Source organism: Malaclemys terrapin, chromosome 2 (genome assembly GCF_027887155.1).
Source record: "Malaclemys terrapin pileata isolate rMalTer1 chromosome 2, rMalTer1.hap1, whole genome shotgun sequence".
Taxonomy (NCBI): domain Eukaryota; kingdom Metazoa; phylum Chordata; order Testudines; family Emydidae; genus Malaclemys; species Malaclemys terrapin.
The window spans coordinates 287,045,862-287,073,266 of record NC_071506.1 but is presented as its reverse complement, the minus strand read 5'-3'; the positions used below and the strand labels follow the sequence as shown (position 1 = coordinate 287,073,266).

The 27,405-nt window shown below is 56.3% G+C and overlaps 2 protein-coding genes across 8 annotated transcripts in view; one reads left to right on the top strand and one right to left on the bottom strand.

The window, feature by feature from the left end:
- Positions 1 to 15,388, top strand: part of FASTK (Fas activated serine/threonine kinase) — a 49,415-nt gene extending 34,027 nt beyond the window's left edge. Inside the window, exon 10 of the mRNA XM_054016979.1 lies at positions 14,702 to 15,388. Within this exon, the coding sequence (XP_053872954.1) occupies positions 14,702 to 14,788 (87 nt within the window). The 3' untranslated portion in view covers positions 14,789 to 15,388. The remainder of the gene's footprint in view (positions 1 to 14,701) is intronic.
- Positions 15,389 to 16,162: 774 nt separating this feature from the next.
- The window catches only part of SLC4A2 (solute carrier family 4 member 2), an 82,680-nt gene continuing 71,437 nt past the window's right edge, over positions 16,163 to 27,405 (bottom strand). For all 7 annotated transcript variants that reach the window (XM_054016971.1, XM_054016976.1, XM_054016974.1 and 4 more), the window contains 8 exons: positions 23,102 to 23,296; positions 22,348 to 22,605; positions 21,732 to 21,821; positions 19,488 to 19,654; positions 18,783 to 19,036; positions 17,539 to 17,708; positions 17,080 to 17,253; positions 16,163 to 16,580 (listed from right to left, as the gene is read on the bottom strand). In XM_054016971.1, the coding sequence (XP_053872946.1) occupies positions 16,500 to 16,580; positions 17,080 to 17,253; positions 17,539 to 17,708; positions 18,783 to 19,036; positions 19,488 to 19,654; positions 21,732 to 21,821; positions 22,348 to 22,605; positions 23,102 to 23,296 (1,389 nt within the window). In that variant the 3' untranslated portion in view covers positions 16,163 to 16,499. The remainder of the gene's footprint in view (positions 16,581 to 17,079; positions 17,254 to 17,538; positions 17,709 to 18,782; positions 19,037 to 19,487; positions 19,655 to 21,731; positions 21,822 to 22,347; positions 22,606 to 23,101; positions 23,297 to 27,405) is intronic.

Genomic DNA, 27,405 nt, shown 5'->3' with positions numbered 1-27,405 from the left:
CCCCACCGGGTTAGGGTCCTGCGCTTCGGGCAAGGCACCCTCCCCAAGGTCAGGGCGCAGTGCTCCTCGCCGGCTCTGACTGTGGGTCACAACCAGTGCCCTTTGGGGGTTGCTTGGCCAGTCCTCCAGGTCCCCCCCCATCAATACCTCAGTGGGCAAATGTGGGTGTACCCCCACATCCTTGGGGCCCTCCTTGGCCCCCCACTTCAGGTGTACCCTCACCACAGGCACCTTGAATGGGGTCCCACCCACCCCTGTCAGGGTCAGGTAGGTGTCGGGCACCACCTGATCTGGGGCCACCACCTCGGGCTGGGCCAACGTCACCTCTGCGCCCGTATCCCAGTATCCATTGACCTTCCTCCCATCCACCTCCAGGGGAACAAGGCACCCTCTGCAGAGGGACAGCCCCGCGCCCACCGTATAAACTGAAAACCCTGAGTCTGGAGCATCCAGCCCCCCAGAGGAGCTGGCCTGGAGCTCTTCTCCCTCCTTAGCAGGTGGTACGCTGCCAGCCCCCCTTCCCTGGGAATGCTGCCCCTCGTCTGGCTGGGTCTCTACCCAGTCAACCCTCTGTGAATCATAGAATCATAGAATATCAGAGTTGGAAGGGACCTCAAGAGGTCATCTAGTCCAACCCCCTGCTCAAAGCAGGACCAATTCCCAGCTAAATCATCCCAGCCAGGGCTTTGTCAAGCCGGGCCTTAAAAACCTCCAAGGAAGGAGACTCCACCACCTCCCTAGGTAACGCATTCCAGTGTTTCACCACCCTCCTAGTGAAATAGTTTTTCCTGATATCCAACCTGGACCTCCCCCACTGCAACTTGAGACCATTGCTCCTTGTTCTGTCATCTGCCACCACTGAGAACAGCCGAGCTCCATCCTCTTTGGAACCCCCCTTCAGGTAGTTGAAGGCTGCTATCAAATCCCCCCTCATTCTTCTCTTCTGGAGACTAAACAATCCCAGTTCTCTCAGCCTCTCCTCATAAGTCATGTGCTCCAGACCCTAATCATTTTTGTTGCCCTCCGCTGGACTCTGTGGGTTCGGTCTGCTCAGTCTGTCCCTGAGCCTGGGGCACTGGGCCCATATGTGGCCTCTCTGGCCACAGTGATAGCAGCCCATGTCCCGTGGGTCCCCTCGAGTGGGTCGGATGGACCTACGCTGTATGTTCCCCTTTGGTGGGGGTTCTCCACAGTTCCTCGCTGGGAGGTCCCATAATGACTCTCTCTCTGCGTTGTGGCGGACCTGTTCCTTTGGGACTCCTCCCGGTTATCCCCTGCCCGACTGTTCACAAACCTGTCGGCCAGCTGGCCTGCGTGCTACGGGTTCTCTGGCTTTTGGTCCATCAACCATCGCCTCAGGTCGGATGGGCACTGCTCATACACGTGCTCCAGTACGAATAGGTTAAGCAGGTCCTCTTTAGTCTGGGCCCCAGCTGTCCACTTGCGGGCATACCCCTGGGCCCGGTTGGCTAGTTGTAGGTATGTGACCTCACGGATTTTACGCTGACTTCGGAACCTTTTCCGGTACATCTCAGGGGTCAGCCCAAACTCGCAGAGCAGGGCCTTTTTGAACAGTTCATAGTCCCTTGTCTCCGCCCCTTTCAGTCGGCTGTACACCTCCCTGGCTGTGGAGTCCAGTGAGGGAATAAGAAACTGGAGCCTGTCTGCAGGGTCAACCTGGAGCAGCTCGCAGGTATTCTCAAAGGCCGTCAGGAAGGTATCCATGTCCTCCCCCTCCTTACGCTGGGCCAGGAAGCCCTTATCAAAGCTCTTTGCAGTCTTGGGTCCCCCCTCGCTCGCCGCAGCCGGGGCCCCACTGCTCCTCAGCCTGGCCAGTTCCAGCTCATGCTGACATTGGTTCTCCTTCTCTTCCCGCTCATGCTGACGCTGGTTCTCCTCATGCTGACGCTGCTTTTCCCGTTCTTCCGGCTCCTGCTTCAGTTCTTGCTGCCTTAATTCGAGCTCTTTCAGTCTCAACTCCCTGTCACATTCCAGTCGCATCCGCTACCGGGACGAGGAGCTCCGCCGGGACAATCCCCTGCTGGCTGCCGGGGTCAGGGTGCCCTCGGTATTCGCTGGGCTTCCCCCAACCGCTCCCCTAGGTATAGGTAGGCAGGGTCTCCGGATGTCCTCGGCAGCAGTCTGTCCCCTCCCAGCCAGGTCAGGCCCCGGGGCCCACGCTGCATCCGCCGGGCGGCTTCCCTCAGGGACAGGCTCGGTTCATCCAAGCGATCCCTCTCCTCCAGCTGGGCAATGAGCTGTTCTTTGGTGGACCTCCCAATGCGCAGCCCCCTCTGCCTGCACAGCTCCACCAGGTCGCTCTTAAGGCGTTTAGCATAATCCTCCTCAGGCCACTCGCCGGCCTGCACTCTCCGCTTTCCACCGTTCCAGGGGGACCCCTAGTGTGCCAGCCCTGCTTCAGGTCACCACCTCTCTGCCAGGGTCAAGCTGCAGACTCCTCTGCCCTGGGCCCGCTCGCTGTGATCCCCCGGGGGACCCTGTCACTGCAACAGTCCTTTTCACTGGTCACACACTCCCAGGGGTTAATCGCCCCCTGAAACCGTCTCTCTCTGATTCTTCAGCCCACCTGGTCCCCGTTGATCCCCCTTCGTTTTACTGCTCCCCAGTCACTTACTGCAGGAAGCACCGCCCACGGGGTGCAGTATATCCCACTGCTGCCACCAGTTGTCGCGGAGTGTGGGGGACTCAGGGCCCTGTACCCCTGGCTTCCTGCAATTCACCGGGACTCTCAGCCAACCAGTAAAGCGGAAGGTTTATTGGATAACAGGAACACAGTCTACAACAGAGCTCGTAGATACAACCAGGACCCCTCAATCAAGTCCTCTTGGGGAGCGCAGGGAGCTTAGACCCCAGCTTGGGGTTCCCTGCGTTGCACCTCCCAGCCCAAAAACTACAAACTCCCAAAACTCTCCAGCAGCTCTCTCCACTCCACTCTGCTGCTCCTCTCCTTTGTCCAGTCTCCCGGGCAGAAGGTGTCACTTCTCCCACCCCCCCTCCTGGCTCAGGTATCTCAATGTAACTCCCAGGCTCCATTCCCAGGTCAAACCCGCCCTGCTCCGTCACACCCTGTCTCCCACAGGAGCTGTAGAAGGCCCATCTCAGGAGTTCTAAAGGAGGGACTTCTGTTCTCACCACTTACCCAGAAGAAAAGGGGGAGGTGGCTGACCTAGTCCATCAGCTCCAGTTCAGAAGGCAACACGAGCCTCCCTCACGCCCTCTAGATGCTCAGGGTTGTCGTGCGGCTGTCAACCTTCCCCATGTGTGTTTTCACACAGCAGTTTGTCCGGCCCAGAGGCTGCCCCTGCTTCACAGCACGACTGGACTGTTCCCTTACAAGGTTCTAGCTGTTTGCAGTGTCACAGAATGCCTGGCTGGGCTGGCGCACACCTCTGAGACACGCTCTACCCTGCCCTCAGCCTTTTGCTCCTTGCGACTGAGAGCGAATTACAACAAGTTGCCTCTCTCCTCCCTGTGCACAGAATTCATAGGGGCTGTCTGGATTGCCCGTGGGCAGAGTTACACCTTCCTTGAGAGGTGTCAGGCCATCCCTGGTCTCCACCCCAAGGGAAACTCTGCAACTGCGACAAGAACCTGGCTTGGGCTGTTAGGTTACACGGTATCACGCATACACGTGACACCACTCGCCAGAGTTCACCTCCGCCCGCTCCGAGGCTGTCTGGGGTCTATTTCCCAGCCCACTAAACATCAGGGAATCCTAGAAAGGTAGGACTCGAGAGGTCACCTGGTGCAATCCCCTGCACTCAAGGCAGGTCTACGTAATAACTAGACCATCCCTGACAGGGGTTTGTCCAACCTGCTCTTAAAAGCCTCCAATGACAGGGACTCCACAGCCTCCCTGGGAAATTTATTCCAGTGTCTAACCACCCTGACAGTTAAGAACTTTTTCCTAATGTCCAACCTAAACCTCCCTTGCTGCAATTTAAGCCCATTGCTTCTTGTTGTAGCCTCAGAGGTTAACGAGAACAATTTACCTCCCTCCTCCTTGTAACAATCTTTTATGTACTTGAAAACTGTTCTCATGTCCCCTCTCAGTCTTCTCTTCTCCAGACCAAACAGACCCAGTTTTTTCAATCTTCCCGCATAGGTCATGTTTTCTAGACCTTTCATCATTTTTGTTACCCTTCACTGGACTTTCTCCAATTTCCTGAAATGTCAGGCCCAGAACTGGACTCAATACTCTTGCTAATACATCCCAGAATGATGGTCGCTTTTTTTTTTTTTTTTTTTTTTGCAAGTGTTCCGCTATTGACTCATATTTAGCTTGTGATCCACTATGACCCCCAGATCCCTTTCCGCAGTACTCTTTCCTAGGCGGTCATTTCCCATTTGTACGTGTGCAGCTGATGGTTCCTTCCTAAGGGGAGCACTTTGCATTTGTCCTTATTGAATTTCATCCTATTTATTTCAGACCATTTCTCCAGTTTGTCCAGATCATTTTGAATTTTAATCCTATCCTCCGAAGCACTTGCAAACCCTCCCAGCTTGGTATCGTCCGCACACTTTATAAGTGTCCTCTCTATGCCATTATCTAACTCGTTGATGAAGGCATTGAACAGAACCGGCCCCAGAACTGATCCCTGCAGGACTCCACTCGTTATGCCCTTTTCCAGCATGACCGTGAACCATTGCTAACTACTCTTTGGGAACGGTTTTCCAGCCAGTTCTGCACCCACCTTATAGTAGCTCCATCTAGGTTGTATTTCCCTAGTTTGTTTATGAGACAGTCATGCAACACAGTGTCAGAAGCTTTACTAAAGTTAAGATGTACCACGACTACCACCCCCTGCCCCCCCAGGACTTGTTACCCTGTCACAGAAAGCTATTAAGTTGGTTTGACATGATTTGTTCATGACAAACCCGTGTTACTGTTACTTATCACATTATTATCTTCTATGTGTTTGCAAACTGATTGCTTAATTATTTGCTCCATTATCTTTCCAGGTACAGAAGGTAAGCTGACTGGTCTGTAATTACCTGGATTGTCCTTATTTCCCTTTTTATAGGTGGGCACTATATTTGCCCTTTTCCAGTCCTCTGGACTCTCTCCTATCTTCCATGACTTTTCAAAGATCATTGCTAATGGCTCAGATATCTCCTCAGTCAGCTCCTTGAGTATTCTAGGATGCATTTCACCAGGCTCTGGTGACTTGAAGTGATCTAACCTATTTTAGCCTCAGATCCTACCTCATTTTCACTGGTGTTCACTATGTTAGACATCTGATTGCTACTAACCTTTTTGGTGAAAACAAACAAAAAAGTCATTTAGCACCTCTACCATTTCCCACATTTTCTGTTATTGTTCCCCCACTCACTGAGTAATGGGCCTACCCTGTCTTTGGTCTTCCTCTTGCTTCTAATGTATTTGTAGAATGTTTTCTTGTTACCCTTTATGTCTCTAGCTAGTTTGAGCTCATTTTGTGCCTTGGCCTTTCTAATTTTGTCCCTACAGATTTGTGTTATTTGTTTATATTCATCCTTTGTAATTTGACCGAGTTTCCACTTTTTGTGGGACTCCTGTTTGAGGTTCAGATCATTGACGATCTCCTGGTTAAGCCAGGGTGGTCTCTTGCCAGACTTCCTATCTGTCCTACGCAGTGGGATAGTTTGCTCTTGTGCCCTTAATAATGTCTCTTTGAAAAACTGCTAACTGTCTTCAGTTGTTTTTCCCCCTAGACTTGCTTCCCATGGGATCTTACCTACCAACTTCCTGAGTTTGCTAAACTCTGCCTTCTTGAAATCCATTGTCTTTATTGTGCTGTTCTCCCTCCTACCATTCCTTAGAATCATGAACTCTACCATTTCGTGATCACTTTCATCCAAGCTGCCTTCCACCTTCAAATTCTCAACCAGTTCCTCCCTATTTGTTAAAATCAAGTCTAGAACAGCCTCTCCCCAAGTAGTTTTCTCCACCTTCTGAAATACAAAATTGTCTCCCATACATTCCAAGAACTTGTTGGATAATCTGTGCCCTGCTGTGTTGTTTTCCCAACAGATGTCTGGGTAGTTGAAGTCCCCCATCACCACCACATCCTGTGCTTTAGATTATTTTGTTAGTTGTTTAAAAAAAGCCTCATCCACCTCTTCTTCCTGGTTAGGTGGTGTCAGGATTCTCCCCCCCCACACACACACACTCTGAACTCTGGGGTACAGATGTGGGGCCCCGCATGAAAGACCCCTAAGCTTATTTCTACCAGCTTAGGTTAAAAACTTCCCCAAGGCACAAATTCTTCCTTGTCCTTGGATGAATACTGCTGCCACCACCAAGTGATTTACACAAACATTTAGGGAGGAGCCCAAACTTGGAGCCCTGCCTTCCCCAAAATATCCCCCCAAGCCCTTTCACCCCCTTTCCTGGGAGGCTTGAGAATAATATACCAATCAATTGGTTACAACGTGAGCACAGATCAAACTCATGGGTCTTTGTTTTTCAGTGTCCTAATTAGGTTCTTAAAAGAAGTTTATTTATAAAAAGATAAAAGAATCACGGCTGTAAAATCAGGATGGAAGATAACTTTACAGGGTAACAAAAAGATTCCAAACACAGAGGATTTCCCCTCTAGGCAAAACTTTAAAGTTACAAAAACAGGGATAAACCTCCCTGTTAGCACAGGGACAATTCATAAGCTAAAACAAAAGATAATCTAACGCATTTCCTTCCTATTACCTACAATTTGTAATCTTAGAGGCCTTTAGTTCAGGTCTGGCTTTGGGAGATGTATTTTCCCTGCCCTGGTTCCTCGCTGACCCGGAGAGAACACAAAGACAGCACAAAACGAAAACTTTCCCCCACAGATTTGAAAGTATCTTCTCCCCTCATTGGTCCTTTTGGGCAGGTGCCAACCAGGTTACTTGAACTTCTTAACCCTTTACAGGTAAAGGAGGGATTTTATGCTACCCTTAGCTGTATGTTTATGACAGGTGGTCTGTAGTAGACCCCTACCATGACCTCACCCTTGGTTTTTACCCCCTTTATCCTTACCCAGAGACTTTCAACAAGTCTGTCTCCTATTTCCATCTCAACCTCTGTCCAAGTGTGTACATTTTTTATATAGAAGGCAGCACCTCCTCCTTTTCCCCTGCCTGTCCTTCCTGAGCAAGCTGTACCTTTCTATACCAATATTCCAGTCATGCGTGTTATCTCACCAAGTCTCCGTGATGGCAGCTATGATACATAGTTCTGTTTATTCACTAGCATTTTGAGTTCTTCCTGCTTATTCCCCCTTACTTTTCACACTAGTATACGGACATCTAAGATACTGATTTGATTTCCCCACTATGTTCCCTCTTGTCTCTCCCTTGTCCCTCCTATAATGGCCCATGCTCCCCCCAGATTCTGACCCATCTCCCAGGTCTCCATGTTTTTGCCGTACCTCTGGGCTTTTGTCTCCTGCCCACATCCAACCTGAGTTAAAGCCTAACTAGGCTAGCCAGTCTGTACCCAAAGATACCCTTCCTCGATAGGTGGGCCCCATCTCTGCTCAGCAGCCTCCTTCACGTATGGCCCTTAGCCTGGCACACAGTCCTCAGACGGTGCAAAGGGTTACCCTTCTGCACCCCTCTCACCGCAGATAGGGGAGGGCCTCTAAACCAGCTACGAACTCCAGGCATAGGGTCCCCGAAAGGGTCCCCTACTCTATCCATATGCTGGAATTCCATGTCATCTCAGCAGTGAGATCCTGAGACCCACCTCCGCATGGTGTTGTAGCAACAGGCAGGGCTGGTCCTGCTCACCCCAGTCTGCAAGTGAGCAGCTAGGACATGGTTCTCTCTGCACAGGGTAGCTCCCAGGGCCCATCCCCTCCCAGGAACAAGCCACGCTTTGCTGGCTCACCTCGCAGCCAGGACAGTTCCCATGGGGCGGGGTGGGCTCTGAAGGACTCTTCTCTGTGTTCCGCACAGGGGGCCCGGCTAGGATGGACCTGCTTTGCCACCGCCAAGAAGAGCAGATGTCGTCTCGTCTGCCCCAGAGCAGGTGCCAGACCAGGGTCCCTCCAGGCTTTTCCCTCATCCTCTGATTTGAAGTTCTCTTTTATGCCATTCCTCCTGTTTCCCTGACACCCCAGCTCATAGGATCCATCTGGCAGGATGTAGCCTTGGTAGTACACATAGCCCCTTATTGTCCTGGCTTCTGTTGGCTCCCAGCCCTACTGCATCTGTCCAGACAGCCACCAGTCTGTCTCCCCAGCTGGCCAGACTTGCAGCCACAGGTTCAAGAGCAAACTGCCCCCCCCCCCCCCCCCCCCGTCTCCATGTCTTGCCCTGAAAGCCTGGGCGCTGACTGGCTGAACACAGCAGATGGAGGGTTATCCCTTCCTGGCACAGAGCAGGACCGAGTGCAGTCCCTGGAAAAATCAGGGAGCAGGTCCTCAAGGAATCAATTCTGAAGCACTTTGAGGAATGGAAGGTGATCAGGAACAGTCAACATGGATTCACCAAGGGGAAGTCGTGCCTGACTAACCTGATTGCCTTCTATGATGAGATAACTGGCTCTGTGGATAAGGGGAAAGCAGTGGACGTGTTATTCCTTGACTTTAGCAAAGCTTTTGATACGGTCTCCCACAGTATTCTTGCCAGCAAGTTAAAGAAGTATGGGCTGGATGAATGGACTGTAAGGTGGATAGAAAGCTGGCTAGATCATCGGGCTCAACGGGTAGTGATCAATGGCTCCATGTCTAGTTGGCAGCCGGTTTCAAGCGGAGTGCCCCAAGGGTCGGTCCTGGGGCCAGTTTTGTTCAATATCTTCATTAATGATCTGGAGGATGGCGTGGACTGCACTCTCAGCAAGTTTTCAGCTGACACTAAGCTGGGAGGAGGGGTAGATACCCTGGAGGTTAGGGATAGGATACAGAGGGACTTAGAGAAATCAGGCCAAAAGAAACCTGATAAGGTTCAACAAGGACAAGTGCAGAGTCCTGCACTGAGGACGGAAGAATCCCATGCACTGCTACAGACTAGGGACCGAATGGCTAGGCAACAGTTCTGCAGAAAAGGACCTAGGGGTCACAGTGACAAGAAGCTGGATATGAGTCACCAGGACCAGATGGCATTCACCCAAGAGTTCTGAAAGAACTCAAATGTGAAGTTGCGGAACTATTAACTATGGTTTCTAACCTGTCCTTTAAATTAGCTTCTGTACCCAATGACTGGAAGATAGCTAATGTAACACCAGTATTTGAAAAGGGCGCTAGAGGTGATCCCGGCAATTACAGACCGGTAAATCTAATGTTAGTACCGGGCAAATTAGTTGAAACAGTCGTAAAGAATAAAATCGTCAGACACCTAGAAGAACATAAATTGTTGGGCAAAAGTCAACATGGTTTCTGTAAAGGGAAATCGTGTCTTACTAATCTATTAGAGTTCTTTGAAGGGGTCAACAAACATGTGGACAAGGGGGATCCAGTGGACATAGTGTACTTAGATTTCCAGAAAGCCTTTAACAAGGTCCCTCATCAAAGGCTCTTATGTAAATTAAGCTGTCATGGGATAAAAGGGAAGGTCCTTTCATGGACTAAGAACTGGTTAAAAGACAGGGAACAAAGGGTAGGAATAAATGGTAAATTCTCAGAATGGAGAGGGGTAACTAGTGGTGTTTCCCAAGGGTCAGTCGTAGGACCAATCCTATTCAACTTATTCATAAATGATCTGGAAAAAGGGGTAAACAGTGAGGTTTGCAGATGATACTAAACTACTCAAGATAGTTAAGACCAAAGCAGACTGTGAAGCACTTCAAAAAGATCTCACAAAACTAAGTGATTGGGCAACAAAATGGCAATGAAATTTAATATGGATAAATGTAAAGTAATGCACGTTGGGAAAAATAACCCCAACTATACATACGGTGTGATTGGGGGCTAATTTAGCTCCAACTAATCAGGAAAGAGATCTTGGAATCATCGTGGATAGTTCTCTGAAGACGTCCACGCAGTGTGCAGCGGCAGTCAGAAAAGCAAACAGGATGTTAGGAATCATTAAAAAGGGGATAGAGAATAAGACGGAGAATATCTTATTGCCCTTATATAAATCCATAGTACACTCACATCTCGAATACTGCGTACAGATGTGGTCTCCTCATCTCAAAAAAGATATACTGGCACTAGAAAAGCTTCAGCAAAGGGCAACTAAAATGATTAGGGGTTTGGAATGGGTCCCATGTGAGGAGAGATTAAAGAGGCTAGGACTTTTCAGCTTGGAAAAGAGGAGACTAAGGGGGGATACGATAGAGGTCTATAACATCATGACTGATGTGGAGAAAGTGGATAAGGAAAAGTTATTTACTTGTTCCCATAATATAAGAACTAAGGGCCACCAAATTAAATTAATGGGCGGCAGGTTTAAAACAAATAAAAGGAAGTTCTTCTTCACAGAGCGCACAGTCAACCTGTGGAACTCCTTGCCTGAGGAGGTTGTGAAGACTAGGACTATAACAGGGTTTAAAAGAGAACTGGATAAATTCATGGAGGTTAAGTCCATTAATGGCTATTAGTTAGGATGGGTAAGGAATGGTGGCCCTAGCCTCTGTTTGTCAGAGGGTGGGGATGGACGTCAGGAGAGAGATCACTTGATCATTACCTGTTAGGTTCACTCCCTCTGGGGCACCTGGCATTGGCCACTGGCGGTAGACAGGATACTAGGCTGGATGGACCTTTGGTCTGACCCAGTACGGCCATTCTTATGTTCTTATGAGTCAACAGTGTGTCCTTGTTGCCAAGAAGGCTAACGGCATTGGGGGCTGTATAAGTAGGGGCATTGCCAGCTGATTGATGGATGTGATCATTCCCCTCTATTCGACATTGGTGAGGCCTCATCCAGTTTTGGGCCCCACACTACAAAAACGATGTGGAAAAATTGGAAAGAGTCCAGCGGAGGGCAACAAAAATGATGAGGGGGCTGGAGCACATGACTTATGAGGAGAGGCTGAGGGAACTGGGATTGTTTAGTTTCCAGAAGAGAAGAATGAGGGGGAATTTGATAGCTGTTTTCAACTACCTGAAGGGGGGTTCCAAAGAGGATGGATCTAGACTGTTCTCAGTGGTGGCAGAGGGCAGAACAAGGAGTAATGGTCTCAAGTTGCAGTGGCAGAGGTTTAGGTTGGATATTAGGAAAAACTTTTTCACTAGGAGGGTGGCGAAGCACTGGAATGCGTTACCTAGAGAGGTGGTGGAATCTCCTTCCTTGCAGGTTTTTAAGGCCCGGCTTGACAAAGCCCTGGCTGGGATGATTTAGTTGGGAATTGGTCCTGCTTTGAGCAGGGGGTTGGACTAGATACCTGCTGATGTCCCTTCCAACTCTGATATTCTATGACAGTGACACTACATTTCAGAAAGAGATTGAAATACGAGGCAGATGGTCAAATAGGCTCTCAGGTCAGAAGCAAAGAAAGTGAAATCCCCGCAGGTGGCATGGATCCTAGTGAAACAAACAGGAAGAGACACTCAGAACATATACGAGCTGCTGAACAAAAGGGAATCCGTAAGACCAAGATTAAATGAACCGGGCTAGCGGGCAGTGGCCAGAGGCTCCTTGAGCCCAACAGAAATCCAACAGTACATCCAAGAGCCCCGAAGGAGCGTCAGTAAGAAGGAGGGAGGTGGTGGAATCTCCTTAGAGGTTTTTAAGGTCAGGCTTGACAAAGCCCTGGCTGGGATGATTTAGTTGGGAATTGGTCCTGCTTTGAGCAGGGGGTGGGACTAGATACCTCCTGAGGTCCCTTCAGACCCTGAGATTCTATAATCCCCAGCCCAGGCTGCAGCTTCGAGGGGAAGAGAGTCGTCCATCCGCTTTACAGCCAGCCTCTGTCATCTTTTGTTCCCGAGTCTAGAGAACAGGAGCCGGAGGGCAGAGAACGGCCTGTTGGGTTCAGGCAGCTGCTGCCTCAGCAGCCAAATATGCGCTTGTTCAGATGCCATGTTCTCTCGTCCCACTGTTTGGAAGTTTCTCCAAGGTCTGTCTCCTCAGTCAGGAACCTCCCTGGCCTGTAGTTCTTAGGGGCCGTATTCCCTGGTCCATGTGCTCTCCAGCTCATGGCTATTGCTCCAGCCAGGAGAGTTAGCAAGGTTTAAGCCAATGTGGCAAATTCCCTCCTCCTTACAGTGTTTTCCCTGCGGGTAAGGTGAGGCTGAGCCACCCCACCCCCCTTAAATTCCTCTCCAAGGTGGCATCTGATTTTCACTTAAACCAAACCCTTCACCTCCGTGAACCACAGTGAAACTTGGGCGAAACCAAGCTGCACGCAGCATGTCATACTGGTCAAACCAAGGGTCCATCTAGCCCAGTATCCCATCTTCCGACGGGGCCAGGGCCAGGTGCTTCAGAGGGAATGAACAGAACAAGATAATTATCAAGTGATCTGGCCCGTCGTCCAGTCCCAGCTTCCGGCAGTCAGATGTTTAGGGACACCCAGAACATGGGGTTGCATCTCTGCCCATCCTGGCTAATCGCCATTGATGGACCTATCTGCACACAACTTATCTAATTCTTTTTTTAACCCAGTTATACTTTTGGCCTTCACAGTATCCCCTGGCAATGAGTTCCACAGGTTGACTGTGCGTTGGGTGAAGAAATACTTCCTTTTGTTTGTTTTAAACCTGCTGCTTATTAATTTCATTGGATGATCCCTGGTTCTTGTCTTCTGAGAAGGAGTAAATAATACTTCCTTATTTACTTTCTCCACACCAGTCATGATTTTATAGACCTCTATCATATCCTCCCTTAGTCGTCTCCTTTCCAAGCTGAAAAGTCCCAGTCTTATTAGTGTCTCCTCATATGGAAGCTTTTCCAAATCCCTAATCATTTTTGTTGCCCTTCTATGTTCCTTTTCTACTTCTAATACATTATTTTTGAGATGGGGGTGAGCAGACCTGCCCACTGTATTCGAGATGTGGGTGTATAATGGATTTATTTAGAGGCAATGTGATACTTCCTGTCTTTATCTGTCCCTGTCCTAATGATTCCCAGCATTCTGTTCGCTTTTTTGACTGCTGCACATTGAGTGGATGTTTTCAGAGAACTATCCACAGTGACTCCAAGGTCTCTTTCTGGAGTGGTAACAGCTAATTTAGACTCCATCATTTTATATGTATAGTTGGGATTATGTTTTCCAATGTGCATTATTTTGCATTTATCAACACTGAATTTCATCTGCCATTTTGTTGCCCAGTCCCCCAGTTTTGTGAGATCCTTTTTTAGCTCTTCACAGTCTGCTTTGGACTGAATTATCCTGAGTAATTTTGTATCATCTGCAAACTTTGCCACCTCACTGTTTACCCCTTTTTCCAGATCATTTATGAATATGTTGAATAGGACTGGGCCCAGTACGGACTCCTGGGGGACACCACTAGTTACCTCTCTCCCTTCTGAAAACTGACCGTTTAATCCTACCCTTTGTTTCCTGTCTTTTACCCAGTTACCAATCCATGAGAGCACCTTCCCTCTTATCCCATGGCAGCTTACTTTGCTTAAGAGCCTTTGGCGAGGGACCTTGTCAAAGGCTTTCAGACAGTCCAAGTACGTTATATCCACTGGATCCCCCTTGTTCACATGTTTGTTTGACCCCCTCAAGAATTCTAGTAGATTGGTGAGGCACGATTTCCCTTTACAAAAGCTGCGTTGACTCAGCTCCAGCATATCGCGTTCATCTGCGTGTCTGATCGTTCTGTTCTTTGCTATACTTTCAGCTATGAAATGACGTGAGGCTCACTATCCTGTAAGTGCCAGGCCGTCTCTTCCCAGAGATTAGCAAGTAGCCAGCTCGCTGTACGCGTCTGGCACCTCGCACTTACGTCCTTTCCCTCAACTACTGCGGCCCTCTCGGCGGCTGGCTCGGTAACTTCAGTGTCCTGACGACTTGCCTGTCACGGAGCTCAGCCCAGCCCTTTACCAAACCCTCCGCCGTGGACCTGGCAGCGGGATGGGACAGCAGTTTGGAGAGCCATTCTGCAATCCGTGTTTAGCTAATGGCCGTGAGGGTGCCTGCCCCGGCCCATTGGTCTGGAAGCTGCCAGCCTCGCGCCAGGGTGAGGTCCTGCGGCACAGCCATGACGCCGAGTGACAGAGCTTGTAGGCAGATGGAGGCGCAGTGACCTTGTGTCTGTGGATCCAGCGAGGGACAGGTGTGGCCGCTGTGCCCCCTATGGCCTTGGGGGCAGGGGGAGAATCAGGCCAGGCAGGTGCAGTGTGGAGGGGGGGGCCCGTCTCTGCTGCCCCTGGATTCTGCTCTGGTGCAGGAGTTACCTGGATTTTGAAGCAATTCGTGTAGCCAAGGTCTCCAGGAGCCAGTTACGGTCAGGGAAGGAAGTGGGGAGGGGACCAGGCCAGGCCAGCGGTGGGCACCTGCAGCCAGCCTCTAGGTGAATGCATAGCTCCATGGAGGGGCCATAAGCGCACCTTAATCTGACCTGTATTGCACAGGCCAGCAGCAACCCCCACGAACCCCAACACCTGACCTATGCTTTTGGGGGGAGAAGAGCAGCCTGAGGGGGGGCTGGAGCCGCTTCCCGGGGGTGGGGTGGGGAGCTGGGCTCCGCTTGTGCCCAAGACCCATGTTCTATCCCTACCTTCCTGCGCCAGCCAGGCCCTTGTGCCAGCGGGGGCGAGGCCCCTGCCTGAGGACGCTGCCCCAGACTGGCGCTGGTGCTAAGTGACCCTCCTGTCCTGTGTGCAGCTGCCCTACATGGAGCTGGAGAAGGTGAGCGGCGTGGAGGAGGCCAAGCACTATCTGCGGCAGAAGCTGCGGGAGCTCCGCTTTTGAAAGCAGCCGCTGCCCCCGGGGCGCAGTGACGGCGAGAGACCCACCTCCTCCTGCGGCAGAGCCATGTGACGCTGGACACGGCGCGGGCCGAGGACCCTGCTTCTGGGGGCCCCCTTCCTCCCCTGGGGGCTGAGGGCAGGGCAGCCCCCGGCCCAGGGGCTGTAGGCTGGCGGTAGCGGGCGGGAGTAGCGTGGGGCTGTTATTTATTGGCATTTGCTGAGGGGTCGGGGGTCGGGCTGGTGCAGCAATGGGGGTGGGTGTCAGGTGTAAACGGCTGGGCCAGTGCCCCAAGGGGGAGCAGTGCATGCTGGGCCTGCCCCTCCACCCACAAGGCTCCTGTCTGCCAAAGGGGGGGGGCATGGGGGCTGAGCACTGGCCTGTTTGTCCTCAGAGCTGGGGGGGGTAGGGCTCCCTGAGCTGCCTTCAGCACCTGCTGCCTGCTGGGACTGCCTCTTCCCCATGGGCTGCACAGGGCGTGGGGTGGCTGGAAGCGCAGTGGCAGGGGGGCCCTGGAGCTATGGGGCTGTTTGCCCCCAGGCCTAGACCAAGGTGCCACTGGGGTGGTGGGGACAAAGTTTACAATAAAAATGGAGAAAAGGCTGTGCTGTCCTGTCCTGTTTAGTGAGGGCCGGTTTGTGCCCCATAGCCCCCGTGCAGGGGCCCGGAGAGCGGCTGCCTTGGGGTGGGGTGGGGGGGGTATTGCCTGCTGCACCCTACCAGGGGAGTGGCCCTGCCAGCTCTGAGCCAGCCTGGCTCTAGGCCCATGGCCGGGGGGTCATAGTCTGGCCATAGCGAGTGACCCCTGACCGGGAGATGCAGCTTCCCCAGCCCCACTCGCACTGGGAGCAACAGCCTGTGTCCTGCCAGACCTGCAGCAGGGCAGGAACGGGAACACAACGCAACTCTGCCCCATCACACACACACACACCCCGGGTACTCAGGGGTGTTGCCCCATCCCAGCCTAGCCGGGGGGCGGGGGGGGGGGGGGGGGCACTGGGCTGCTTCCTGTCCAACCACAGCCATGCCCAGCCCCGGGACGGTTAAATCGTGCAGGGGCGACATGGACTTGGGCAGGGTTTGCTGCACAAACCGACCGGAGCAGCAGCTGCTGGCACCAGCCCGGCTCGCTCCAGGCCCGTTGTGTGAGCCGCCCGCCCAGCCATTATACCCCCTGCAGCCCCCCAAGCCAGGCCCCCCACGTTCTTTAGAAAGCTGTTTATTGACAGTTAAATTATTCTCTTAAATAAAACCCCATGGAATTTAGTAAACACCTGATTGTCTGGGTGGGGCCCGGGGCTGGTGGGGCAGGGCTGGAGCAGGGAGGTCTGTTCGTGCAGCCCCCCCACCCCGCCGAGGGCACACAGGATGTGGCGGGAGCAGGTTCCAGCATACGATACAGTTCGGACGGCAGTTGCTGGGGGCAGGCGGCACGGCCCAGTTGCTCCCGCGCCAGCCCCTGGGCCCCACTCCCTGCCCAGGGCGGGTAGCAGGCCCCCCGCAGGGCAGGGCGCTGCAGCCCGGGCCGTGGGGTGAGATGTGAGCGTCTCATGGCTACCGTGGCACAGGCACTGGGGGAGTGCAGGGCACAGTCCAAGCGGCCACGGTGCTGGAGATGGCGCAGGTCCGGGCGATGCCGCTGCAGCTCCTGGCGCAGCAGCCAGGGGCCTGCCTGTGCCCCGCAGCCCTGCACAGGGTCACTCGCTGGCACCCCTCACACGGGCATCGGCATCTCATTGTACTCGTCCACCCCTTCCCGCTCATCGAAGATCGGCTCCGCCTCCTCCGCGTCCAGCTGGGGAGAGACGTGCAAACGCGGCGGGTGGGCGGGGAGCCGGAGAAGAGGCAGCCCCGGCGCTGCCAGGAGACCCCACCATCTCTGAGCCCTGGGCCGGCGCCGCCAGGAGACCCCACCGTCTCTGAGCCCTGGGCCGGCGCCGCCAGGAGACCCCACCGTCTCTGAGCCCTGGGCCGGCGCCGCCAGGAGACCCCACCGCCTCTGAGCCCTGGGCCGGCGCCGCCAGGAGACCCCACCGTCTCTGAGCCCTGGGCCAGCGCTGCTGCTGCTGTCCCACACGCCAGTGCCCGGGCAGCGTCTCCCCAGCCCCTCCCGCGGCCCCAGGGCAGGCAGGCCCCGCACCGGGCCAGCTCAGGCACGGCCCCGCCAGCTGCCCCAGGGGCTGGGGATGCGGCTGGGCTCACGGGCCCTGGGCGGCCCCCGCACCCCCACCCCGGCCCAGCGGAGGCTGAGGGCGTCCTGTGGCCTGGTCCCCCCCCCCCCCCCCGGGACTTACACACTTCAGCTCGCGGGCGGTGAAGATGCGGGTGAGCAGGCACATGCGGAGCGGCACGGTGAGGATGAGGATGAAGGGGAAGGCCAGGGAGGCGGCGGTGGACATGACGGCCCAGAGCACGGCCAGGCACGCCAGCTGCAGGCCCGTGAAGAGGTGCATCCGCAGGCTGCGCACCTGCCGGGGAGCCACACGGGTTAACGCCCTGGCCCGGTGCCGAGAGCGACTTTCCCTGCCACCCCCCCCCCCCCCCCGGCTCACTGCCCCCCGGCTCACTGCCCCCCGGCTGGCTCCATGCCCCCCCCCCACGGGTTCCCGGTGCTGGCTCCCCCCCCCCAACGCTGCTTCCAACCCCCCTCCTGCAGTTTGGAATGGGACACCTGACACCCCCCGCCCGCTGCTATCTGCCAATGAGCCCCCCCCCCGTCGCTATCTGCCAATGAGCCCCCCCCCGTCGCAGACCTTTTTGACGTAGGTGACGTCGGGGTGGTGCTTGGGGGGCATGAGCAGCAGATGCAGGCGCTCGTAGAACTGGATCCCGTTCAGCGAGGTGACGCCCATGTAGAGGAAGATCCCGAAGAGTACGGCCAGGGGGATGTGCCGCAGCAGGTCCCCGATGACGATGGACAGGCCTGGGGGCGGGGGGGGGGGAGGGCAGTCACTGAGCCCATGTGAGCCCTCCGCCCCCCCCCCTGCTCTCTGCAAACACACCCCCTCCCCCGCTGCCTGCCCCCCACCACTGCCCTGCCCCCTCCCACCACTACTCACCCCGTAACAATGTGGGAGTAATTGTGTAATGTTTGTATGAGTCTTGTTTGTGCCTCGGTTTCCCCATACGCGGCCTTGTTGCCCTTGGGGGAGGGGGAAGGAAGGGGCCTGTCTGCTCCCAGGGCCGGCTGAGACAGGCGCGGTTCCCCTGGCCATCAGCAAATCCAATTACCAGACATGGACACCCGGCAACCCCCGCCCCCAAGGGGGATGGACACCTCCCCACCCCGCCCCACACACACACAGAGGATTCCCGGCGGAGAACCCAGGGCTGGGAGGGGGGAGGGGGGTTACATGGGGCTGCGGGAAGCACTCGGGCTCTCACCTGGAGTCTGACCAAGGAGGCCACACAGACAGATGGCACTGGACCCCAGGGTTCCCCACAGCCGGGCTGGGCTCGGGGCTGGCCAGGACGGACCCTGCTTCGCCCTTCATTGCCCCGGGCTGCCCTAAGGCCCCTAGGCCGGGCGGTACCCGCTAACGACTGACCCCGGCTGTGCCCATGCTGGCAGTGTCCCTGCCGGGGCTGAGCAAGGGGCCCTGGTCCCTGCGAGCGGCCGAGTCTCCCTGTCTCCCTCAGGGTGTGTCCGGGGGACTCGCTGCCTGGAGCTCACGGGGTTGGGGGGGGGGCTGCAGGCCCAGAGGGCCAGTCTAGGGGGCGGGGGGGCTGTGTGGCTCACCCTGGAGGCAGAGCGGGACTCCCAGCGGGGCTGGCCCAGTGAAGGGGCCTCCCAGAGACCGTCCCAAAGCTGGGGGCGCAGCCCTCACCCTGTGGTTCTGACACTCCCCCCCCCCCAAGCCCCAGGGCTTCCCGAGATTGCCCCCCATGCCCCAAAGCCTCCCCGGCCCCACAGCTGGGCCTGAGCGCCGCCCACCCCCCGTGAGCCTCTCCCCCGCTCGCCGTGGGCTGGGGGGCCGGGGCAGCCGTCGGGACTCACCCACGAGCAGGGCCACCAGCAGCCCCGTGACACGCTGCTCCTTCACCTCCTGGATCTTGGGCTTGTCGCCGGGGGCCACGGCCTTGCTCATGACGGTCAGGGCGTTGGCGTGGGTCACCGAGCGCACCGTGGCGGCCGCCAGCCAGGGCAGCCCGAAGAGGGCGCAGAAGCCGCCCATGGCCACAATGAGCAGCAGATCGAGGTGGAAGCCGGAGCCCTTCTGCAGCCTGCGCTCCTTCTTACTGATGATCAGCCTGGGGGCACCAGAGCCTCAGGGCCTGCCCCACGGCCACCCCTGCCCCACGGCCTCCCCACCTGCCCTCACAGCCCCCCCACCTGCCCCCCGCCCCCCCCGCCCCACGTCCCCCCCACTTGCCCCCCACAGCCACCTGCAGCATGCGCTCCTTCTTACTGATCAGCCTGGGGGGGCACCGGTGTCTCAGGGCCTGCCCCACGGACCCCCCCCGCCCCACAGCCTCCCCATCTGCCCCCCACAACCGCCCCACCTGCCCCACGTCCCCCCCACCCCATGGCCCCCCCCACTTGCCCCCCACAGCCCACTCCTGCCCCCCACAGCCACCTGCAGCCTGCGCTCCTTACTGACCAGTCTGTGGTGTCTCACAGCCTGCCCCACGGCCCCCACAGCCCGGGGCCTCCCCCCATAGTCCCCCCACAGGCCCCCCGCCCGCGGGCGGCTCGGCTCACGTGGTGATCTGGGTCTCCATGAAAATGAGGATGAAGACCAGCACGGCCGGCAGGGCACTGGCCACCATCATCCAGATGGGGAAGGAGCTGCCCTCGCCCAGGGGGTTGATGACCCAGCCCCGCTTCTCCGGGGCCGTCACTGAGAAGCCACTGGGAACGCTCAGCTTCTGTGGGGGGAATGGGGGGGCCGTGAGAGACAACCTGGGGGGGCCTCAGCACAGGGGGCAATGGGGGTGGGGGATGCTGGAGAAGGGGGAGCAGGCATGTGGAGGGACAAGGAGGTGGGGGCAGGGGGGACAGGAGCTGGGGAGGTGGGGGGCAGGAGAGATGAGGAAGCAGGCATGAGGGGGGATGGGGATTTGGGGGGCAGGGGAGGTGGGGGCAGGGGGGACAGGGGTCAAGTGTGAGGGGGGTGTGACGAAGTGGGGGGGTTTCTTGTTTTCTGTGGAGGTTCAATGGTTTGCATGCAGAGGGGGTGGGACTCAGTTTCCCTGGGTGTTACTGGTTTAACGAGGTGAGGGGAGACGGAGTGTGTTTTGCAGAGGACCGGAGAGAGGACGTGGGGACCCAGCCGATGGCCTGGAGGATGGATACCCCAGCGACCAGTGACCTGGCGACCTGGTGACCCGGAGGCCCAGCTGAGGAGACACAGCCGGTTCTGGCCAGTGGGAGGACAATGGGCTGCAGAATGAGGACCCAGTGACCTGACCAGCCGGTTCCAGCCAGAGGGGCCAGAGGACAGAAGCGAGGAGAGGAGGCCCTGGTTTACGACCCTGTTTACCTGGAGGGAAGACAATGGACAGAGGCGGGGCTTGGCCCCGGGGGTATCAGATGCCCAGCTGGGAGGCAGGGGGGCTCTGGGCTGGAGAGGGGGAGCAGGCAGAGCCCACCTGGATGCAGAGAGACTGGGATGTGCTGGGCTGAGAGAGGCCAGGCCTGAGGCCCGGAGAGTTTCCTGTGCTGGGTTCAACGCTCAATAACCCTCCTGTTTTACACTGGCTGAGAGTCACTCCGGTCTAGAGAACAGGGTGGCATCAACTCCTTCGGGGGGCAGAGGCCCCGGGGGTCCAGAGCGAGTGGACTCCCTGAGGGGGCCCACGGCACAGACAGACGTACTAAGGCTCAGAGAGGTGCGGCTCCAGGAGGTGGAGGGGCCTGACCCCGAGAGAGAGTGGACCCCCGAGAAGGGCTGTCTCACTGAAAGAGGCCCCCCCACGGACCACACGGGGCCAAGAGTGGGCACGATCTGTGAGTCCGTGACAGGGGGGATGGGCAGTTGGGGGGCAGGGGGAATGGGGGAAGGATGACGGGGGCAGGCATGAGGGGGGATGGGGAGTTGGAAGGCAGGGGGGACAGCGGGCAGGTGTGAGGGTGGATGAGGGGGTGGGGGCAGAGGGTATGGGGCGGGGGGGTGTGGACAGGTGTGAGCGGGGACAGGGGCAGGGGAGGACAGGGGGAAAGTGTGAGGGGGATGGGGAGTTGGGGGGCAGAGGGGATGGGGGCAGGCATGACGGGACAGTGAGGTGGGGGGCAGAGGGCAGCAGGCTGGGACGAACACGGGAATGGTGATAACGCCCCAGTGCCCCATCTCTAGGGCTCCGTTCCTGTGGCCCCATCCCCCTAGGCCGGGCAGCTCCGGCCCGGCGTCGGAGTCCGGAGCCGCTGGGCCCGTCGCGCTGCGGGGCCTTGGCCGTGGGGCCCTGGCCATGGGGCAGACCCTGGCCGTGGGGCAGGCTCTGCCCAGCTGGGGGAATTCCGCGCCACGGGACAGGCTGGGTGGGGATGGGGATGAAGCCAAGAGGCAGCCGGTGCCAGCGGGACCAGGGGCCGGGCTGACGGACGCTGGCTCCACCCAGGGCGGACAGACACGGGGATGGGGAGACGGAACCAGCCGGGTCCCCAGCTCCAGGCCACACCAGGGCTGAGCTGCTGCCTCTCTGGGCTTCCCGTGCGGTGTCCCGGGGTCGGCAACCTGCTCTGGGGGAAAAGGCTCCTGGTGCCGGGGCTGGTCCTGGCTGGGCGCGTGGGTCCCTGTGGGGCGCATGAGGCTCCCCCGGCTCTGTGGGACTCACTGGCAGAGCTCGTGGGGTGCAGCAGGAGGGCTGGAGCCCTGAGGCTCCATTGGAGGCAGGGAGAGGGGGACCCCTGGGGTAGGGCAGCTGAGGGGTCCCCCCAGGAGCTGGCTGCAGGTCCAGGCACAGCACAGAGCCTGTGGATCCCTGACACGGGGCCCATCTCACTGACCTGCGTGTACGTGTCCCGGATGCTGAAATCCACCAGCACCATGATGAGGATGGCGATGGGCACCCCGAAGTCCCCGATCACCCGACGGATCTGCAGAGAGCAGGTCAGTGCCAGCCAGGGTGGGCCCAGGAGCTCTGCCCCCAGCGAACCCTGCCCCCAGCTCTGCCCTCCCTGCCCCCTGCCCCCCAGCAAACCCTGCCTGCCCCCCAGGAGCCCTGCCCTCCTGCCATGGCACAGCCTGCAGGGGCCTGCCCCCAGAACTCTGCCCCCCCTCCCCCCAGCGCCTCTCCCTGCCCCCAGCTCTGCCCTCCCTGCCCCCCAGCAGCCTTGCCTCCCTGCCATGGCACAGCCTGCAGGGGCCTGTCCACAGCTCTGCCCCCCCCACCCTCCAGCGCCTCTCCATGGCCCCAGCTCTGCGCCCCCTGCCCCCCAGAAAACCCTGCCTGCCCCCCAGGAGCCTTGCCCCCCTGCCATGGCACAGCCTGCAGGGGGCTGCCCCCCAGCTCTGCCCCAACCTGCCCCTTCCTCCCACCCCACAGCTCTACTCCAGCCCTTCTCCCCCGGCCCCCCATGCCCATGCCCCCCCACGGCTCCTCGGCTGCCCCTGCTCACGTACCCGCCCCGGGAAGAAGCGGCTGTTCTTGAACTTGCGCAGGAAGAAGGCGATGAAGAAGGTGCCGGCCATGAGCACCAGCGAGAGCAGGGCCGTGTTGGGCTGCCCCGTCACCGCCAGCCCGGCCCGGCCCCCCGTCGTGTTCCCCAGGGGCGCACTGCCATTCTCCGCGCCCATCCCGTTCCATGGGGGCGCACTGCCATTCTCCACACCCGTCCCGTTCGCCCGCCCGCAGCCGTGCAGGGGGTGCTCCTGGAAGATCTGCCGGGAGATCATGGGGGCCTGAGATCCTGCCCACATCCCCCCACGTCCCCCAGCCAGGACAGCCCCCCATACCCCACCACCTCCAGCCAGGACAGCCCCCAGTGCCCTGCCCCCTCCATCCCCCACAGCCCCCCACGCCCTCCAGCCAGGACAGCCCTCCATACTCCCCCCTCCAGCCAGGACAGCCCCCCCCATACCCCACCCCCTCCAGCCAGGACAGCCCCCAGTGCCCTGCCCCCTCCAGCCCCCATAGCCCCCCACGCCCTCCAGCCAGGACAGCCCCCCATACTCCCCCCCTCCAGCCAGGACAGCCCCCCATACCCCACCCCCTCCATCCCCCACAGCCCCCCACGCCCTCCAGCCAGGACAGCCCCCCATACTCCCCCCCTCCAGTCCACACAGCCCTCTCCCCCCCTCGTCCAGAGGCTGCTGCCCACCCCAGCGTCGGATCCCCCCGCCCTGGCTGGCTGGGCTGGGCCGCCCGGGCTCGCACCTTGGCCAGCTTGGAGAAGGTCTCGTAGATGAAGATGAGGGAGATGAGGAAGGCAAAGATCTCCTGGGTGAAGCGGGACACGAAGCGCACCAGGATGCTGCCCTCCACGGCCACCATCACCAGCACGATGAGGATGAGCCAGAAGCCGATCCACACACGCCCCACCAGGTACTCCAGCCCGTTGGTCGTGCAGAACTGCCGGGGCACAACACAGTGAGGGGGGCTGGTCCGTGCTCCTGGCCAGGGGCTCCCCTCTGCCCCCCCCAGGGTCTCTGGGGCCGGTTCTGGGGCGGGAGGGCAGGATGGGGGTGGGGATGGAGGGGCAGGGCAGGTGGGGGGAGGGGCAGAGAGCACGGGGCGGGGGGCGCAGGGTCTCTGGGACCCGTTCTGGGGCGGGGGGGCAGGACGGGGGTGGGGATGGAGGGGCAAGGCAGGTGGGGGGAGGGGCAGGCATCAAGGGCCAGGGACGCAGGGTCTCTGGGGCTGGCAGGGAGCTTCGAGCGTGGGTCATTCCATGACCTCTGCCCCGGGGTCACGGCACAGGAACATCAGGAACAGTGTGACCCCCGACTCCAGCCCTGTGCCCAGCCGCAGCCCTGCACAGAGGGGTTCTCCAAGGCACCCCTACGATCTGGGGCTCTCTGGAGGCTGCCGGGGCACTGGGGGTGCTGTGGGGCTTGGGGGGTTTGTGAAAGTCTCACAGGGCTATTGGGGACGGTGAGTGAGGTGGGAGCCTTGGGGGGGGGGGAGGGGTGTCAGTTTGGGGAGAGGCGGGGGACTCTGGGGGCTCCAAGACGATCGGGGCTCCAGCGAACTAGCAGGGCGCTCTAGGGGACAAACAGGGTTTCTGGGGGACTATCAGGGGGTTCTGGGGGGGCCCTTGGGGGCTCTGGGGGGCTGTTGGGGGTTCCAGGGACTCTGGGGGGCCTAATGGGGATTCTGGGGAATTCCAGGGAGTAACAGGGGGCTCCAGGGGCTATCAGGGGGTGCTGAGGGGCTCTCGGGAGTTCTTGGGGGTAACGAGGGGCTCCGGGGGCTATCAGGGGCCTCCGAGGGGCTCTCGGGGGCTTTGGGGGTAACAGGGGCTCTGAGGGGCTATCTGGGGGTTCTGGGGGGCTCCAGGTGTGACGTTATTGACATAAACTGGGACCGTATAGATCATTGTTGCAACCAAGGTCCTGTAGTGGCACCCAAATCTTGTGTAAAGGGGGTCAAATGGGGTGTCTAGGACAAGGTTATGGTTTGCTGGTTATGATTGTGCTGTTTGCGTGTGTGTATCAGTTTTGTGGTTGAAGTTATGAGTGCTGGCTCTATACTGTCTGTATGGCAAACTTATGCTATGCTTCTGGGTGACATCCCAGACAAGCTGAGATTAGCTCTGCCTAGCCTGCTTGATGGCCCATTAAGGACCATCAGCTATACAATGGACCCATTGAGAGAAGGCAGATAAGCCTTGTAACTCAGCAAAGTATGCAGGGACTGGCCCATGTGACTCTAGACTCCATTTTGCTGTAATTTTCCACAGTAAGAACAAAGAGGTGTTCTTACACCTGGAAAAGACTATTCATCTCCATCTTGAATTCAATCCTGCTTCTTACCTCTGGAGGAACTTTGCTACAAGCTGAAGCTTTGAACAAAGGACTGAGGACCCATCCCAGCGGGGGATGTATTCCAGAGACTTGATTTGAACCTGCAGTTTATTCCATCACTGCTGCAAGCCTGAACCAAGAACTTTGCCATTACTGTATGTAATTGATTCCATTTAACCAATTCTAACTCTCATCTCTATCTTTTTCCTTTTATGAATAAACCTTTAGATTTTAGATTCTAAAGGATTGGCAGCAGCGTGATTTGTGGGTAAGATCTGACTTGTATATTGACCTGAGTCTGGGGCTTGGTCCTTTGGGATCAGGAGAACTTTTTTCTTTTACTGGGGTATTGGTTTTCATAACCATTTGTCCCCATAACGTGTGGCACTGGTGGTAATACTGGGAAACTGGAGTGTCTAAGGAGATTGCTTGTGAGACTTGCGGTTAGCCAGTGGGATGAGACCGAAGTCCTCCTAGTCTGGCTGGTTTGGTTTGCCTTAGAGGTGGAAAAACCCCAGCCTTGGGCTGGAACTGCCCTGTTTTAGCAATTTGTCCTGAGTTGGCGCTCTCAGTTGGGTTCCGCCAGAACCGCATTGTCACAGTGGCGTAGTCGTGCTTGGATCCACAGAACCAGGTCAATTAAGCTTTGGGTCAGAACCCCACGCTATCCAAATTTGAATTTCGGGATTGAGAGTTTTGTTGGTTAAAGAGCTGCTGCAATGGCTGAGCAAAGAGCATATGAGGGACTTGGCAAAAAAGCCCTGGAAAATTTGTGTTCAGAAAAGAGGATAAGCTTTAGAAAGAAAGCTACAAAGGAAGAGCTGAGAAATCTGTTAATAGCCAGTGATCAGGGGGCAAGAGCACAGCCCTTACCTGAGGCTGCAGAAGATGCAGAAAAAATTAGGATGCAAAGGGTGACAAGTAAACTGCAATTTGAGCATGAACAGAAGCTAGCAGATCTTCGATTGCTGGAGAAGCAAAAAATAGCAGAATTAGAGAAGGAGGCTGCTGAGAGAGAGAAAGAAGCTGATCAAAGAAAGAAGGAGGCTGATGAGAGAGAAGAGAGAGCTCGTAAGGGACGTCTAGAGCTGCTCGCTGCTGAGCAGGAGACTCACAGGATGGAACAGGAGACGGACAGACTTCAGCTCCAAGTAATGGAAGAGCGGAGAAAGTCATCCCCACCTGGTACTCCACTTCCCCCCCGCCATGAGAAAAACTGGGAAAGGATGTGTCCCATTTACAATGATACTGAGGATATAGAGGAGTTTTTGTCTACCTTTGAATGCCTCTTCAATCTGTACCAGATCCCCGAGGGTCAGCGAATGCCTGTCCTGCTGACCAGACTGACTGGAAAAGCCAGAGAGGTATTCAATGACTTGGGGGAACAAGAAGCCTTAGATTATGAGCGGTTTAAGGATTCTGTGTTAAGGCGGTTCAAGGTTACTCCTGAATCTTACAGAGTTAAGTTTAGAGAGTTTAAAATGTCTAAGGATTGTACTTTTGTAGAATGTGCTCATAAGCTGATGGGTTTTGTTAAAAAGTGGGTTATGGGAGCCAAGGCGCATGGGAATTTTGAAAAACTGCTGGATTTAATAACTTTGGAACAGTTCTTAGACATTGTGCCTGACCATGTGAGAGCGGCTGTGTGTGACAGGGACCCTGAGTCAGTCCTACGGGCAGCAGAGATTGCGGATGCCCATACCCAAAACAGGGCTCGAGAAGGGTGTAAAACCCGGGGGAAAACTAATCACCATTCTCCCCAGTTCAAGAGGAGGGAAGGATTTAAAAATAAACCTGACTCTTCTAAAGGAGTTTAAGGGGGCCCGGAGGGTAGGAACTCACATCCCAGGACGGAACAGGTTACATGCTATCACTGTGGTATCCTGGGCCACATGAGACCAGACTGCCCGACACTGAAGGGCAGCCCAAAACCAGCAACCCCAAATGCCATGGCAAATGCTAACCCTGTTGTTGTAAACTCACAGGCAAGCCACACAGAGCCCAGCATTGGTGCCCTGTGTGCAAATGCTGTTTCTGTGGTCTCTGAAGAATTTGACCTTAAAACTCACATTAAAGCTAAATATGGGGGAAATAACGCAGAGTTTATTAGCAGTGCAGAAGTGAATGGAGTCCGGTGTATGGCATGGAGGGACACCGCAGCAGATATTACTCTGGTTAAAGCAAGTCTTGTCAGGAAGGAAGATTATTTGCCAGGTGAAGATGTAACTGTTGTAGCCTTATCTAAGTATTTTGTCAGGGTGCCTTTGGCTAAAATCCACCTGAAATGGAAGGGTTTGGAGGGCACCATGGTTGTGGGAGTAAAAGACATAATCCCTAAGGATATTATGATTGGAAATGATATTAAAGCTATGGTCAGTCAAGTTAATACAAACCAGGCACAAGAGAGGATTGATCCTAAGGTTGTGCCTATGGATGGTTTCTCCAAAAGTTTGTCTTTGGAAAGTAGCTGTTTGGCTGTGAATGAAGTTTCTGAATGTCTATCTAATGTCTCAGAAGTAAATCTGGAATTAGATCAAGCGAAGGGAGAGGAGGACAAGAAGATTTTGGATGAGCCTAGGCAGTCTTGTGAGCTGATGGCTTTATCTAGTCAGCAGTTTGGGAAGGCAAGGAGAGTGGAAGATGAGTGTCCCTATACCTTATCTGTTTCCTGTGCGAAGAATAGTGACAGTGAAGGAAATGTGCCTGTGTCTGTCA